At 43.3% G+C, this 17,488-nt stretch overlaps 1 protein-coding gene across 1 annotated transcript in view; it reads left to right on the top strand.

Moving 5' to 3' along the window:
* Window positions 1-17,488, top strand: part of snx29 (sorting nexin 29) — a 164,471-nt gene that overhangs the window by 84,167 nt on the left and 62,816 nt on the right. Inside the window, exon 16 of the mRNA XM_072667776.1 lies at window positions 15,555-15,671. Within this exon, the coding sequence (XP_072523877.1) occupies window positions 15,555-15,671 (117 nt within the window). The remainder of the gene's footprint in view (window positions 1-15,554; window positions 15,672-17,488) is intronic.

Genomic DNA, 17,488 nt, shown 5'->3' with positions numbered 1-17,488 from the left:
GCACAGTTCAGTGTTTTCTTGGCTGTAACACATCCGTTTCAGCTCAGAGTGGGATTGTTTATTCACTGATGAATTGATTCAGGTGTGTTGAAGCAGGGAAATCTCTTGAGTGCCCCTTTTGATAGCTTTATTTATTTATTTATTTATTTATTTATTTAATTTTATATAAAGATAAAAACATGGAAGTGCATGGAAGCTTGGTCCACATAAATAGTGTTGAGTGCTTATTTCAGTTAGTTTTAGAGTTCAGTTTGAGTTCACTGGATTTGAACCTTTGGGTGTGTGTATATATATATATATATATATATATATATATATATATATATATATTTTTTTTTAACGGGTTCTGTTTCTGTTTGTTTTTTTGGTGGGGTGGGGGAATACACCGTCACTTATTTATGTGTTTATGTATTATGAATTTTTGAAGACAAATGTGTATTCATGTGCACACTTGCTTTGCTGCCGGCCTTGATAAGCAATTACAAACATGGCATGAGAGAAGTTGCTTGTTTTTCCAGTATGGATTCCCAGATCCTGAACCCGAATGGCTGTATTTGACATACTTCGGCAAACAAAAGCAAGCTCTCCGCTCGCGTCTTTCTCTCTGGGGGCTTAAATACCTGCAGTTGGTTTGGTTAAACCAGTCAGTGGCTGGCTTTCCACGCTTTGAAAAAGGCTCTTATCACTGAAAGAGCAGATGATGTCGGAAAATGGACACATTACAGAATCTGCAGTTTATTTTTAACTTGAGTGTCGGATCTGTGTTTATTCGGAGCGCTGTGGTGCAGCGTGATAGCGGTTGTATTTAGAGATAGGGCTTGAATGGAGTGCTGCGACGTTGCAGCAATGCGGGCGAGTTTCCCAAAGCCACTGTAACCTTAGATCACCCTGACTGAGTTCAAATGAAACGCTCTCCGCTGTCTGACTGTAATGATAGAGCTGCTGTGCTACTGAGAAAATACCCCAAGATAAGTGACGGAGGAGAAGTGGGTTAATGGACACCATAGCGCTTTTTGGTCTCTTTAACTGGAAATGGGAAACCCAACATTTTCTCGCTAGGAGAAGTGTGTAGTCCATCAGCCAAGACATGTTAAGTGTTCTTTACATTTGCACTGAAGCTAAAAGGCTAATATAGATTATATGGATTAGTCCACCAGTTTGGGGTAGGCATCATTGTGGTTTGGGTCTGGCTTGGGGCTGCTTTGCTGCCTTAGAACCAGGACATCTTACTGATAATGAATTCCTATTAATTCTAGATTGCACCAGGTAATTCTACTGGAGAATGTCAGGGCATCTGTCTGTGAACCAAAACTTAACCACAAGTGGGGCCATAGATCAAGACACAACCCTAAGCACTAGTACTGTTCAGATCAACAAGAATTTGTGTATTTTGTGTTACTGTTTCATTTGTATTAGTGGCATTTATTTACACATGGTCTGTCTGTGTATTCCCTGTGTAAGATTCTTTGCACAGTTCCAGGGACCTGGGACCTGGGGCCGTGGGTTTGAACCTAGCTCTAGTCACTGTATGTGAGGAGTTTGGCGTGTTCTCCCTGTGTCCGTGCAGGCTTCCTCTGGGTACTCTTGTTTCCTTCTGCCTCCCAAAAAACACACATGGTAGGAGAACTGGCCCTTGTGTTGTAGCCTGCGTTGGACTAGCGCCCTGTCCAGGGGGTATTCCTGCCTTGTGATTCCACCCAGTGATCCTGTGTAGGCCTCAGTCACACCGTGACCCTTAATAGGAAAAAGCAGGCGAGAAGATGGATGGATGAACGGATGGATGGATATTTCCCTATTATTTAGATTATTTATTTTTCAAGGCCTCCCCGGAGTCTAATGGGGAATGTTGACAAATCCTTCAAAATAGAACTTAACTATACGAACAAAGTGTAAGTGTAAATACGAACAAACTCTGCCATGTTAAACCTACAAACATGACTTTACTGTATAGTCACTTGTAAGGTATAATACTCTACTATACTTCTTTCCTGTCTTCCTGACTGTAAGACTGCTGCGACAATAAGCACACAGCATACCTAGCATACACAGCAGCAGTGTGGGCTCAGCTGGATGGAACCACATGCTGTGCGTGGGCCTCTGCTGTGTGTTGTCCGGTAGCAGTAGCTGGTTCAGTAGCTCCAGTAGCGAGCTGGAAAGGAGCTGCAGCAGACCCATAGATCAGCAACACTCCACTACTCACCTGCTGCTGCTGCTGCTGCTCATGCTCCTGTTCAGAGTGCTGTTACTGCACTAAAAGTTAAAACAGGCTGTGATTCAGTGCCATTTATTAAGTCCAGTGGGAACGTGACACAAAAATGAACTGATATACTTTTGCACTTCTTTGGACATAAACCAGTTTGAACCCACTTTTTTGATGGATAAAGCTGGCCTTAAGACTCCAAAAACTTCCAGACCATTAGCTGGAGAGGTCTAAAGTCACCGGGAGCAGATCAATTAGGCCATGACTTTACAGGGCTCTCTTCGACGGGAGGGGTCTTCTTTAATGAAGCCATACGAAGATAAGAAGCAGGTGATTAGTGTGTGTGCTGATTACTGGAGAGAAGCGAGGCATCAGCATATAATGATGCTTCACTGAGCCACCTGCCCTCATTTGTCTGCTTCATGCTGCGGCCTAATGCATCAAAAGCTTTAAGAGTTTCCTCATGATTATGAGTGGCTGTTTCTGACTGTGCTACTAGAAGTTAACACAGAAAAGGAGGTTAGAAAAGGAAAGGCCGTAATGTGTGTCCTCAGTGTGCTCTTGCTTTTGGCAGGAACGATGATTGCTTTATCCTGGCTTAAATCACAACCGCCAGCCGCGAACATATAGCTAGAGGGGCATATCTATATCTAATAACGGATAATAACTTACATAACTTACGAATTACATTTCAGCACTCTTTGCACTTCTTTACATCCCGATGTTCTGATGTAATTGGTTATTTTACAATGAACACTTAAGAAGACTTGGTTGGTGTGCTAATTGTGGTATAGTGGTTTCTGGATAGCCCCGTAACCCTTTTTTTTGAAGGAAATATAAATAAATAAAAAATATAATAAATAAAGAGTACTATACCCCCCTGTACGTGGCTTCTTTTTGGGGGGGAGGGGGGTGCGGTTTGACATTATCATGATCAAAATTTAACATGCAGTGTCGAGCAATGTCTCAGGAAGTTGCACCGTGACCAATTCTTGTCTTATAGCCATCAACAAGCTTCAGGCATATCTGGTTGGATATTTCACCACTTTACTTGGCAGAATTCACTTTGTAGGTTTCCTGGCACAGACCTGACATTAATGAGGCCATTCCAAAAGCTTAATGTTAACCTGCATTACATTAAGAGCAATTTTGCTGCCCTAAAGCCCATGATGCTTCAACTCCCATGTTTAAAAGTTGGTACAGTGTTCTTGAGGTTGAATGTCTCACCTTTATTTCTTTAAACATACATTATTTCCGGTCATTGTGCCTTAATCTTTGTGTCATCTGACCAGAAAACATTCCTCCAAAAGTTTTATTCTCTTTGTCCGTGTTGTCATCTGCAAGCTTGAAGGTGTCAGTATTGGAGAAGGGGCTTCTTTCTTGGACAGCAGCCTCTCAGTCCAGGGTAATGCAAAACTTGCTTGACTGTAGACAGGGACACTGGTGTTCCAGCAGCTTCAGGGTCATGGCAGGCCTGTGCTTTGGTGGTTCTTGGCTTGTTTCTAAACATTGGAGCCAGATTTCTCTCAGCTGAGGGTGACTGAGTCTTCTTTCAGACTACACCTCTCAATATTTTGTACGTATCTGCAGTTATATGAACTGATTAACTTGGAATCTGCAGTAGTTTACAAATAGCGACATTCCTGACGTGTGTAAGTCTATGATCATCCTTCTCAGGGGTCTGCACTGAGCCTCTTGGTCTTTCCTAATGTACGGTGTGTTGGTCAGTCCAGTAAGTGCTGTTATTATGTGGATAAGGAGATTAAATGGCTGATTCCCTTCTTATCAACTTGCGTAGTTTGGGTATAGGGGGAACTTGCTCTACTTATTTAAATATTGGGGAATTTAATAGTGAACAATAGTCTACATGTGTGGAGGCCTGTGCTTTGCAGACTGCATTACTGTGTAGTCTTAGTGGACAGGGCTGTCCGGCAGCCGGCGGCCGGTTTGTCTCCTGTCCCCTGACAGGCCGGAGTGTTTAAAGAGCTGTGTAAATCTGTACCAGTATCTCTCCACACACTCTCAGGCATTACTTCCAGGCCAGAGTGCTCTCTCACTTACACGCATTACCCGCTCCGCTGAGTTACATAGCCACTCATAGCCTCACTGACACACACTCACATAAAAACCCTCTGTCTCTCCTCCTCTTTCTGTCTGTCTTTCTCTTCAGCTTTGTCATATACTCCATCTCATTCTCCAGCTTTTTTCACTTTCATATGGAAAGCATTGTTTAATTCACCATTGATTGTGTGTCACCATATGGTGTATTCTGTTTTCTCAGAAAAGGCATTAATGGGAATAAGCCTACACAGCAGACTACATTGTGAAGCATGTGACTCTGTAAAGATGGTAAAAATGACATATTATCCAGTGGGAGATGTTCACATATGGCATGTGGAGATACTAGTCGTAACTGTGTGTGTACAGTTACAGACACGGAAATCACTAACCCCTCTGGGTGTGGGTTAACACTTCAGTTCCCCACTCTCATAACTTTCAGGCTGTCACTCTCGTTTATATGATTAATCCAGTAATTGACGGATTGTGCTATTGTGCTGGTTAATTGAATAGTTATAGTTTAAAACAGTAGAAAATTATATATATGTGTATATATAATGCTTTCTTTTAAGTAAATGTAATGGCATATACAGGACAATAATAAACTAAGGGGAGCCTTTCAAAGAGTTGTAAAGTAATGTGTGAAAGTCTTTAGGCATCCACCAATTACAGAAGAAAGGTAGAGGACAAACACAAGAATCCACCAGTTAGTGAGTATCTCGAGTCGTCTTCACTGCTTCGTAACTCTAGATGCAAGTCATGTAGATGCAATGGAAAGGGCGGGGTCTACAGATTTAGGAAATGTTTGATCTGTATTTCTGTGCTGTATTATTACATGCAAAGTAATATCTTAATAGACGTGCAGAGAAACATCAAACTTGATGCACTGGGATACCTGTGCACTCCTGAGGGTTTAAGACAGGATACGCAATATTAATCATGATATTCTGACATATAGACAAATTCCATCAGTCCCTTAAGATTCGAACTGCTATTCAAATATTCTCTCATACTAAGTACAGTGATATATAATCTGCTGCCCTTCATCTAATTAAACAGCACTAATTAGACTGTGTGTAATGAAACATGCAGTTGGTCAGTGTTCTTTAAGCACAATATGCTCAGAAAAGTATTTGTTTATTGTATCACGATACATATCATCCTAATATGAGTTAGGTAGAAGGTTTGGTCTCAGATTTTCCTCAGACTTCTTCATAGTCCTTGCATAGAGATGTAAAAGACCTATATTAGGTATTTAATAGTGGCCACAGCATTTCTTCCTTGGTTTAAAAGGAGGTAGGTGTATCATGAATGTAAATACAGATAGTTCACTTCAAAATGCGAGTCACTGGTAACACTCAAGAATAGAAAGGTTACATTAGCCTGCTAGAAGCCATATGCCTGAGTATGAAGAAGGAAAGGAAGCATACAACTACAGCATCTGTCAAACATGATGGAGACAGTGTTATAGAATGGGCACCTATGGCTGCTAATTGAACTGGGTCACTGGTGTTTATTGATGATGTGACTACTGATAGAAGTAGCAGGGTGAATTTTAAACTGTGTAGTGCTAAACTTGCTGCTCAGTTTCAGTCCAGTGCTGCAAACCTGACCGGATGGCACTTCACTGTACAGATGGAGAATGACCCAAAATCACGTATTATGAAAGACTCCCAAGCTCTTCTTAAGGCAAAGAAATGGAATGTTCTTAAATGGCTGAGTTAGTCACCTGATCGCAACACAATTGAGCAGCTATGTAAACAAGCTATGTATATATGTGAATGTACTGTATATGATGTCTTGCCTTCTGCGCCATACAGACACCTGTAGTATTGTTTAAAAAGACGAGGCAAATAAAGTCTTGGAGCTCTTTAAGATGAACGAGTCTCAGTTGAAGGGGTTAATTGACCTCTATGATCAGAGTAATCACCATTACATGAGTGCGATGTAACGTTCATAAACCGTCTGATATGTTGTGGCTAATGAAGACTAATGATGAGCTAATCAGATGACTGATGTGGAGCTGATGTACTGGAGTGTGTTACGCATTATAGATAAGTGAGGGGTTGGACTGAGTGATAGTGAATTGCCTCCCCCCCCCCTTTTTGTTTTAGTGCCTCTCTCGCTTCTCGCGCTCTGTTGTGAAGTGATGTCTCTATCAGTTCCCGCTCCTGCAGTTTCATTTTTCTCTTTCTTTTAGGAACTACTTGGGCAGCTGCTGAACTCTCGCTTTCGCGCTCTCTCACACGCTCTCTGCCTTTTGCTTGCGCTCTCTCCCCATTTCTCTCTCGCTCTTGTTTTCTCTCTCTCTGTCAGAGTGAATCTGCTGCAGTGGACACTGACGCCTCTATCACTCACTTACTTACTCTCACTCTCTCTCTCTCTCTCTCTCTCTCTCTCTCTCTCTCTCTCTCTCTCTCTCGCTCTGTTGTGCCATCCCCACGTCCGTATATTTTTTCTTTCTCTGTTTTGGCCTCCCGTCCACACATTTTTGGTCACGTTCACAAAAGAGGTGGTCTCAGCCCGGTTAGATTTCGAAAACAGTGTAGTGTCGAAATCCAACTCCCCTTTGCATGCACCTGTGTCACGCAGCAGTATGGGCCCAGGAGATTACGCTGGCGATAGCTGTGTCTTCTGTAGATGAACCCTTATTCAGAAGCAGAGTTGAAAGGAATCCGAGGATAATCTGTTTTATCTCATTCTGCTGCGTGAAGCATGTGCAGTTGAAAGGAGTCGGATTCTGGCAGGGACGCAAACTTCGGCACAACACCTGAAAAGGCTGCTTGCCGAGTTGACAACATGCAGACAGCCAACATGTGTTTTTCTTCAAAACAATCAGTGTCTGGAACAGGCAGACGCAGCCCACATGGGTGATGACGATGACGAAGAGCCATAGCAAAGTTCTTCAGACTTACTGGAGAATCAGATTCATTCTGATTGTTTCTGATTGTTTCTCTCCCCACTGTCTCTCACTCTTCTCCTCTGATTGTTTGTCTGCCCACTGTCTCTCACTCTTCTCCTCTGATTGTTTGTCTGCCCACTGTCTCTCACTCTTCTCCTCTGATTGTTTGTCTGCCCACTGTCTCTCACTCTTCTCCTCTGATTGTTTGTCTGCCCACTGTCTCTCACTCTTCCTCTGATTGTTTATCTCCCCACTGTCTCTCACTCTTCCTCTGATTGTTTCTCTCCTCACTGTCTCTCACTCTTCCTCTGATTGTTTCTCTCCCCACTGTCTCTCACTCTTCCTCTGATTGTTTCTCTCCCCACTGTCTCTCACTCTTCCTCTGATTGTTTCTCTCCCCACTGTCTCTCACTCTTCCTCTGATTGTTTCTCTCCCCACTGTCTCTCACTCTTCCTCTGATTGTTTCTCTCCCCACTGTCTCTCACTCTTCTCCTCTGATTGTTTCTCTCCCCACTGTCTCTCACTCTTTTCCTCTCATTGTTTCTCTCCTCACTGTCTCTCACTCTTTTCCTCTCATTGTTTCTCTCCTCACTGTCTCTCACTCTTTTCCTCTCATTGTTTCTCTCCTCACTGTCTCTCACTCTTTTCCTCTCATTGTTTCTCTCCCCACTGTCTCTCACTCTTTTCCTCTGATTGTTTCTCTCCTCACTGTCTCTCACTCGTCTCCTCTGATTGTTTCTCTCCTCACTGTCTCTCACTCTTCTCCTCTGATTGTTTCTCTCCTCACTGTATCTCACCCTTTTTTTTCTCTCATTGTTTCTCTCCCCGCTGTCTTTCACTCTTTTCCTCTGATTGTTTCTCTTCTCACTGTATCTCACTCTTTTCCTCTCATTGTTTCTCTCCCCGCTGTCGCTCACTCTTTTCCTCTGATGATTGTTTCTCTCCCTGTTGTCTCTCACTCTTTTTCTCTGATTGTTTCTCTCCTCGCTGTCTCTCACTCTTTTCCTCTGATTGTTTCTCTTCTCACTGTCTCTCACTCTTCTCCTCTGATTGTTTCTCTCCCCACTGTCTCGCACTCTTTTCCTCTCATTGTTTCTCTCCCCACTGTCTCTCACTCTTTTTCTCTTTTCCTCATGAACTTCACTTCTTGCTTTCTATTTCACTCTCCCTCTCTCCTGCCAGTTCAGGTCAAGGGGTGTTTGCTAAGCCTGTCCTCTCTCACTCCATTTTTTTTTTGCGCCTCAAACTTGTTTCACATCCAATTACGGGCATTAGGGTTGCAGCAGGCCACGCTGCCCCCACTTCTGCTTAGAAGGAGGCTTTGCCATTCAGGAACACCTGCTTCAGCACAAACTATCTCCCGCTCTTCCTCTCTCTCTCTCTCTCTCTCTCTCTCTCTCTCTCTCTCTCTCTCTCTCTCTCTCTCTCTCTCTCTCTCTCTCTCTCTCTCTCTCTCTCTCTCTCTCTCTCTCTCTCTCTCTCTCTCTCTCCTGTAGCCCAGCTGTCAGCAACACCTCTGTCTCACAGCCACACGGCTGCCACACAAAGCCACAGCAACAGCTTTCCCCAGCAAACACAGTGTGTCATAAAATCTGGAGATTGCAGGTTTGTTCTGTGTCTTTTGGAGTTTTAAAGGAACCCACTCTCGCTGACTTCCTTTCCTGATTCACTCCCACTGCATACAGAAAGTACAGCACAGGGTGGAAGGGATTATAGAGTATATGCACCTCTATGGCCACTCTGAGCCAATGCTGCTGTCCGTTATAACTACCTACTAAAACACAGATATTTTAGCGCAGTAGTCCAGCATCGCCTAAACACTCGGCTCTTCCAGAATTCAATAAATCTGCCAATGTTGGTCTAAAATATGAATCAAATTAGGATCTCTATTATTTTATCTTTTTTTTTTATTATGGTTGTTAAAGCTAAAAGGATACTCTTGCTGCTGCCTTCCACATACTTGCAAAGCACAAATCAGAGCGCAAATCAGCTAGCTGATCATAGACCTGTTTAACTGAAATCAGCAACTAGACTTTAGACTCACTGCTTTAAGGTTCATCACTGGTGACCCTTACAACACATGTCATGTCACTGTTCACTGTAAGAAAAGGCTGGCTGGGTGGTCATCTTTTGAGGTACGCTAAGAAACACACTGGCTTATTTTAATTCTTAAAGCCCTTATACATAAACAATTCTCATTAAAAAATAACATAAATGACCAGACCCGTTCCAGTGTTGGATCACCCTTCAAGTACCAAGAGTTTTTACTGAACATGTTTTTATGTTATTCATTCCTCTCCCCGTAGTATTTTTTTCCCCACCCACTAGTTAGGAATCCCCCATCATATAATACCACCAGTGCTGGGAGGGTGAAGGCTAGGATGTGCTTGCTCCAAGACACAATGATTCTGTTTACACCAGGCATTAACATGCTTTGTCCTCACAGATCACTTTCAGATTTGACTTGTCCCCCGCATTGCGATCGGGTTACGATCGGATCACTCAGATTACATTCAGAGGTGGTCAGAGACGGATCTAGTCCACAGTTAATACAAGTGTGAACGGAATGCGTTTGCTGTGGTCAGATACAGTCGGTCGAGCAGACTGGTGCTCACCAGTAAATGAGGGCAGAGTTTATTGAGTAGATTCTAGCATTTTCTGAGAGTCGTTTGTGGAATGCCAGAACCATATATATATGAGCATAGTGGAAACCCCAGCTTTCCTCTAAACTGGTCAGTCTCCAGGAGCAGGACAACTTTGATGAGAAGCCGTTGTTTATGGTGTACACGTTGGCGTGCTTTTTATGCAGGACTGTAAAATTGGATCTCGCTCAATGTCACACTGGGGACACACATTTTATCAACCAGTGTAGACCAAATCCGGTATCTAATCAAAGTTAAGGGGAGAGAGGGAGGGCCATCCTACACACCCAAAAAGGTCAAGACCAGCTATGCCCCCTGGAAATCCCCAGCTACTGATGACTGGCATCTCTGGGTATGAAACCTATGATTTCCCAATAATAGTACCAACGCTTGGACAGCTGCGCCACTCAGGAGCCCTATGGTAGATGTTGGCCTATGGGGTACATAGGTACCCAAAGCACTGAAAACTAAGTGTACATTTTCTTCAGGCATGCTGAAGCTGGAGCAGTACAAATAATGAACCCCTGAGCCCTCGTGACTTGATGAAGCCTTGTGGGGGCTTGTATATTGACTAGCTGTGAGCACATTAGTAATCACAGACTGCGTTGCCTGGCTGCGCTGAATCTTACTCAGCCTCAGTTTGCCTCGCAGCCTTCTAGTGAGGAGTTAACCCTCCTCAAAGTCCGATTTCTGCACCAATGCCTTCACGTTCACTGAATTGATGAAGTGGTCTAATTGTGGAGTCCGGCTAGCTTTGGAGCCGCACTCGAAGCCCTCCGGAAGTCCATAATTAGAACAATAGCGAAGCAGTGGTAGTGCTCTTAGTGTGCCGCTGCAGGCCAGTAATGCGCTTTGATGTGTGTGTGTGTGTGTGTGTGTGTGTGTGTGTGTGTGTGTGTGTGTGTGTGTGTGAGAGAGAGAGAGAGAGAGAGAGAGAATGGTGTGAACCTGTCGGTCACTCAGCAAATTGGAGGCACCAGCGCCGGCAGCTGAAAATACACACTTACTCATTAGAGTGCCAGTCAAATAACAAAGTGATTAAACCTCTTTCTCTCTCTCTCTCTCTCTCTCTCTCTCTCTCTCTCATTCTCTTTATCCCCCTTGACTGTTTTTCTCTTTCTTTTCCTCTCGTTCTCCACTTGTTTCTCTCACCCTCTCTCTCCCAACTTCTCCAGCCCTTTTCCTCTCTCTTTATTTTCTTGTCTCTCGCTCTCTTGTTCTCTTTCTGTTGTTCTTTTTCTCCCCCTTTTCTGTTCTCCTCTTTATTCCAACCCCCCCCCCCCCCCCCATCCCCCCAAACCCCGCCCCCCTCTCTCTCTCACATGCACGCACTCACCGAAAATTAATTGGGTTCCTTCACGCTTAAAATTAATTCCCATTTTATAAATGTCCCACTTTAAAGCCGCGGCAGCGAATAAATAATTGCGATGGAGATGCTAAAGCTTGGTGTATATGCACGGATATATGCGTGTGCATGTGTGTATGTTTGTATGCGCATTCAGCCATGCCATTAAGACCACCTCCTTGTTTCTCCACTCACTGTCTATTGTAAGTGATCCTGATCCACTTTGTAGTTCTAAGATTACAGACTGAAGTCCGTCGGTTTCTCCGCATACTGTGTTAGCTTCCTTTCACCCTGTTCTTTAATGCTCAGGACCCCACAGGACCACCACAGAGCAGGTATTACTCTGTTTCACTGCAGTGACACCGGCATGGTGGCCACATGTTAGTATGTGCTGGGCTGGTTCGAGAGGATCAGACACAGCAGTGCAACATCCTCCAACCTGACATATCCAGCCAACAGCATCCTGTGACCACTGATGAAGGTCTCAAGGATGTCCAGCTCAAACTGTGCAGAAACAAATGAGCTTCTGTCTCTGACGTCACATCTTCAAGGTGGACCAACTAGGTTGTGGTGTGTAATAAAGGTGGTCAGCGAGTGAACACAGTGTTTAAACACTCCAGCAGCACTGCTGTGTCTGATCCTCTCGAACCACCGCCCAAATAACACTTGCTCTGTGGGGAGCATTGAAGACCAGGGTGAAAGGGGGCTAACAAAGTATGCGGAAAAGCAGATGGGCTACAGCCTGTAGTTCTAAAACTACAAACTGTCAATACCATTGATTTCAGAAGAAATGCAGATGCTATTCAGGCTTGGATACAGCTTTTTGATTGGGCATACAGTTTTCATATAGCTGTGGATTTTTAATTGAAACTTTCCTATAGGAATGAATAGGCTGCTCCTGTCTTATGTACTATTCATTACGAATAATACAAACGCGCTAGTAACAACCAGCCGACCACAAGGGGTACCACAACATCTGCTTGGCAACACCTGATCAGCCACCTGAGACTCCATTGCACCACCCCTGCAGCTGCAAAGCAGCTGTCTAGCAACAGCCTAGCAACCAGCAAGCTAGCAACTCCATTGCAACTGTCTAGACACTACCTAGTAACTGTCTGGCAACAGTACTAAAAACACTATGGGAACCAGGTGGCAACGACTTAGCAATACCATAGCAACACCTTAGCAACCAAACAAAGCAACTCCGAAGCAACCACTTTACAACAGCATAAGGACCACCTAGCAACTCCTTAACAACCCCATAGCAACCACAACCTCAGTGGCGACATAGCAACAGCCTAGCAACTGCATGTTTTCATATATTGTTTTCTAGTGATCATACGAAATCAGTGATCAGCCGTTAATCAATATTAAATTATCTGAATGAGGATCTGGGCAGGAGAGTGATCCCTGTAAGGCTGGGCTGCTTTCTATGTGCAGGCTCCACAAAGAAAGATTAAATTTTGGTTCTCGTCTCTTTCTGTTTTTAAGATTGCGGTCAATAAGCATGCTATTGCGCCCCAGTACCCTTCTGCAGACACTCGAGTTAGCGCTGCGGAAGTGCTGGTGCTCCAGCTGCTGTATCATTTCCTCTGTCTTCACTTCAAGAGCTCCTCCACTTTACCCAACAATAGTGAATTTAAAATAGTCCTCCTTCCTTTTTTTTATGATTGCGTCTTCAAAGCTCTGGAGCGTAGGTATCCTTCCTGAGTCGGAGAGGTCAGGGTTTTTGAAGTCCCTCTTAACTTGTGAAACAAGCTAGAGGATAAAATGCATCCTAATGCTGCAAATAGCAATGCTGGAATGCTATTTAAAGCCCAGCGTTTTCTAAAGTAGCCTCCGAGACAAAGCTTTGTGTTGAAATGCTGTTTATCCAAACTTTTGGAAACTTTGGCTTTTTGACTTGCTTCTCCAAATATCTCAGTCGAACAAAAGGGCTCAGGTTGTATAATGGGTGCTAAAACTGCATTAGTAATAATGTGTTGGTGCTCGTTGTCAGGTTTGTGGTATAATAATGAGTGTAAACACTGGTCTTTAGTCTGTTTAATTTAAATGTCAGGCAAATGCCATCCACTTTTTCTTGCTGTTTCACTTTCATTGTAAATAAATGAGCTCACTGAGCCCGTCATTGGCAGTGTTTAAGTATCCATGGCGTTTAGCTGAACAGTATCCTTTCATTTGGAGCAATACCGCTGTGATTGTGCGCCTCTTGGCTTTTAAATGGTCCTGCACCTGCTGTCTGGATGACAGTGGAACCTATTAAAAAGCACCTCTGAAAGAAGACGAGCCCCTAATCGGAACAAACATGTCAGAATTGACATAATTCATCTGTCAGGTGAGGCGGTGCCTCCCCAAATGTACGTTGACGTACGATTTCCATAAGCAAATGAATGCTGGCTGCGGCTGGCAGACAGGGACCTGTCTCCCTGTCTCTGTCATTTATGTTGTGTGACAGCTGATGAGCGAGCTGGCAGCAGTGGCACCTGCTCTAATGAGGAGCTCCTTCCACCCCAGACAAGCACACTCGCACACCTGCGGGAAGTGGACCCGCTCACTCATACACATATACAGCAACTGGCAGAAAACTCAAATGGCCAGGAGCAACAGCATGGCCCACTGATGGGTGGTTTTAATAGTTAAACAGCACATCACATGGATTTAGTCATTTCTAATTCTAACCCACTAGTTAGGAATCCCCCTCTTAAGCGATACTAAGTGCTAAGGGGGGGGGGGGGGGGGGGGGGGGGGGCTAGCATGCGCTTTTTGTGGTCAACAATTGACGCAATGTTATTGGACAGCTGAACACGCTTGGAGGAGAACACTGACTGCCAGTTCTGTTAGTGGGCAGTGCCTGGCAACACACTCTTCATCTAACCCAACTTTTGGAGGTCCTTCAATGTGAAACTGTGCCTCTTGAATTTGAAACAAATGAAAAGGAACCTCTTGAGGTGCTGCCTTAAGTTCCTCAGGGAACTTAAACTTTAAGGAGACAGATTTAAGGCGGATTCAGTTTACACATTTTACTAAAATACATCTCCAGTGTGACTAGGTATGATCCGATTTGTACTTTCTCATGTGAGTAATTTTATAGACTTTTATAGAGAAACGATGAAAATTTTGAAATCTGGTATGGAAACATTCCCATAATTGCAAGGGAACGCAAGCTGTAATACTGCCAGGTGTGGTTGAAAAATCTACGAGTAAATAAGCCAGAGCGAGTGCACGCGCATGTAAGTACACACAGAGCGAGGGTGAGCAAGGAAGGTGGTCACGGAAAACACTTGTTGTTTAGACTTCTTTTTAGTGTAGTCAGTATGCGTCTCTGACCTCGTCCTTAAAGTGGTATGAGTGACCCGATCATAATCCGAACACAGTGCGTTCTCTACATGTTCACCGAAAACATGTCAGTGCTAGATGTAAACAGCCTCTAGAACTCCCGACCACAGATGGCTATGGCATCACCAGGGATTGACCCCACGATATCGTTACAATAGGGCTAATACTTGGGAGCCCTCATTAATGTATCATTGATCCTGTATCCGTACAAACCATGTATACAAACTAAGTTAGCAAAACACAGCCATAAGTACATTTACATTTGACTGCCTGTTCAGCCGTCAGACGTTTATGCTGTTCGTGTAGAAGTGATTCAGAGTGTTGTTTCAGTAATTAAGTGAAACGTGTGCAGCAAATGCAGAATTCCAATTTTCCAAAGCATCCAGACGTCCGAATAAAGTAGGTAAAGCATTTATTTTCACCTCTCCAATGTCTACGAGTGGCACAACTGTCTAAGTGTCAGCCCTGTCGTTAAGGAGATTGATGATGCCACAGCCATCTGTGGCTAGAAATTCAGGAGAGGAAAATTGGTCTCGCTCTCTGTGGGAGGGTGCGATAATGTGATGTGTTGATGCACCACAAAGCGCCACAGGAGGTCATTCCGACCTCTGGCCATTAAACTCTATAACTCCTCCCTTAATGTAAGACACTACGGTTCATCTGTGCAATAATAATAGTACTGTAATTTAATTTAATTCGTGTGCAATAACTCGGGTGCAATAATTTTCCATATTATCACAGTTAATACCACTATGCAACTTTACTGCATTTATATCATTGTACACATTTCAATTTTCTCTCTTTGTTTTATATTTATTTGTGTATTTTATAGAGTGTTTATTCTTACACGAACGGTTGCAGCTGTAGCAACTGTAATTTCCCTCTTGGGTTCAATAAAGTATTTCTGATTGTGGAACTAAAAAGGCCTGTTTAATTGTAAGGCATAAAGTAATTGTAAAAATGAATATGATAAACAGGATATATTTCTTCCAATGGGTGTGTGTATACGATTATGTGAGCTTGTGATGAGATGTGGAAACTGAGGAGATGCTCTTTGTTTGTGTTTTTAGGTGGCGGAGATGCACGGTGAGCTGATTGAGTTTAATGAGAGGCTGTATCGTTCACTCATAGCCAAAGACAATCTGATTGTCCAGATGAGACAGGAGCTCATCGATCTGCGAGGCCCGGTAAGTACATGTATACACACACAGACACACACACAAACACACACACGCTAGGAATATAGTTCCTCTTTGCATATCCCAGCTTACAAAGCTCAGAGTGCAGGGTCGGCCATTAGGCAGCCTTGCAGGTTAAGGGCCTTGCTCAAGGGTCCAACAGTGGCAGCTTTGTGGAGGCGGGTATTGAACCCACAACCCTGTGATCAATAAACCAGCCCTCAAGCAGACTCAAGCAGCTAATATTGCATTTCACAAGTGACATGATTTCAGCAAACATTATTGACAAAAATACAACAGATATCAACAGTGAGCTTTGTGTCAGTCATCATCCTTAAAGAGAGCCGGCAGTAAATTCACTGACCAATCAGGTAGCTGCACACAGTAAAACAGACCCCCCTATTTAGAAGAGTAAAAAACACTTTCTCATTGGAGAAATGTGAATTATGGATGTTCAGACCACAACGGTGTTGGATACCGCCCCTTTCCAAGTCATCTGTCTATGTACATCATCTCCTTGTCCAGCCAGCGAAATGCTCAGATTTTTTTGATCTCTAGCATTAGGGCGCAGACACATGCTGCTCAGACTGCGGTCCCTCTCCATAGGTTTGCCCCCTCTTCAATCAGTAGTAGTCGGTCTTTCTCTTTCTCTCTCACTCTCTATCTCTCTCTCTCTCTCGCTCTCTCTCTCTCTCACACACACACACACTCCTGCGTTCTAATCCTAGAGGACTAGTTTATTTCTGTAGTTTCTCTCCCTGCTGTTCCCTCTTTCTGATTGCGCTTTCAGGGAGTCCAGCTCATGAGCTGTACAGTCGTCAACTTGCACTGCTTGCCTGACTGGACTGACCGTTCACCACACTGATTGATTGTTGGACTGGTCATTCACTGGATTGAAAGACCAGATTTACACTAATTATAGAGAGCCTGTAAACAACAAGCAGTGTACAGTAATGATCATAAATGTATATACAGGATATATAGTGTTTACCAAAAGATGTTTTTTCTCCAATTTTATTTAAAATGAAGTACTTCCCGGAGAGGCGAAAGTATAATGATGCATGTTGTATTTTCATCATTACACCCAGCCTTAATTACTACAGTTTCACCTAGAGAGAACCCTGTATGATGTTAAGACACACACACACACACACACACACACACACAAATAGGATTACAAGAGCATTGCTTGTAGGCCATGAGTGATTTAAGGGGGAAGGGATTAGTGTAATAGTAGGTAAATGTATCAGTTCACTAAGCTTCTCATTTTTCCATCCAAATGGGTCTTTTCTATAGTGTGCAGTAACCTCCCATTAATAGAGCCAGAACTGTAAATTACAGGGCTTCTAAATTTTTGAACTGGCAGTAAGAGAAAGATGGTGTTCGCCAGAGGGATGCCACGTTTGTTTTTTACTATGTTTTTACTGTTTATTTTTAATTGACATTCCGAAACATATGTAAAGTAGGTGTTGTTCAGTTCTGGGCCTGGACAGCTGTGTGGGCTGTGTAGGGTGTCTAGCACATTTTGGTGATTTCAAGCTCAGCACACTTACTGAACCCAGAATTTTGATGTTTAGATTGTATAAGATGTACAGTTGCAAAAATAGGTGAATGAAAGAAATAATTACCTGGATTTCTACTTTGATTACTAATAACAGTTGTACAGTCCATATATTATTTTTTTTTTTGTATACACTGAGTAAACATCCACAGTGTAGGCTAGAAAAAGTAAGTGTAAGTGTAAACACAAAGACGTGTAAGTAAAAAATCTTTTTATTTTCTTTTTTTTCAGTTGTTACCCAATTTTCGTCCCCGATTTTTTGAAA

The sequence above is a fragment of the Salminus brasiliensis genome, chromosome 22 (assembly GCF_030463535.1).
Source record: "Salminus brasiliensis chromosome 22, fSalBra1.hap2, whole genome shotgun sequence".
NCBI classification, from domain to species: domain Eukaryota; kingdom Metazoa; phylum Chordata; class Actinopteri; order Characiformes; family Bryconidae; genus Salminus; species Salminus brasiliensis.
This window is presented reverse-complemented; position numbering and strand designations above follow the sequence as displayed.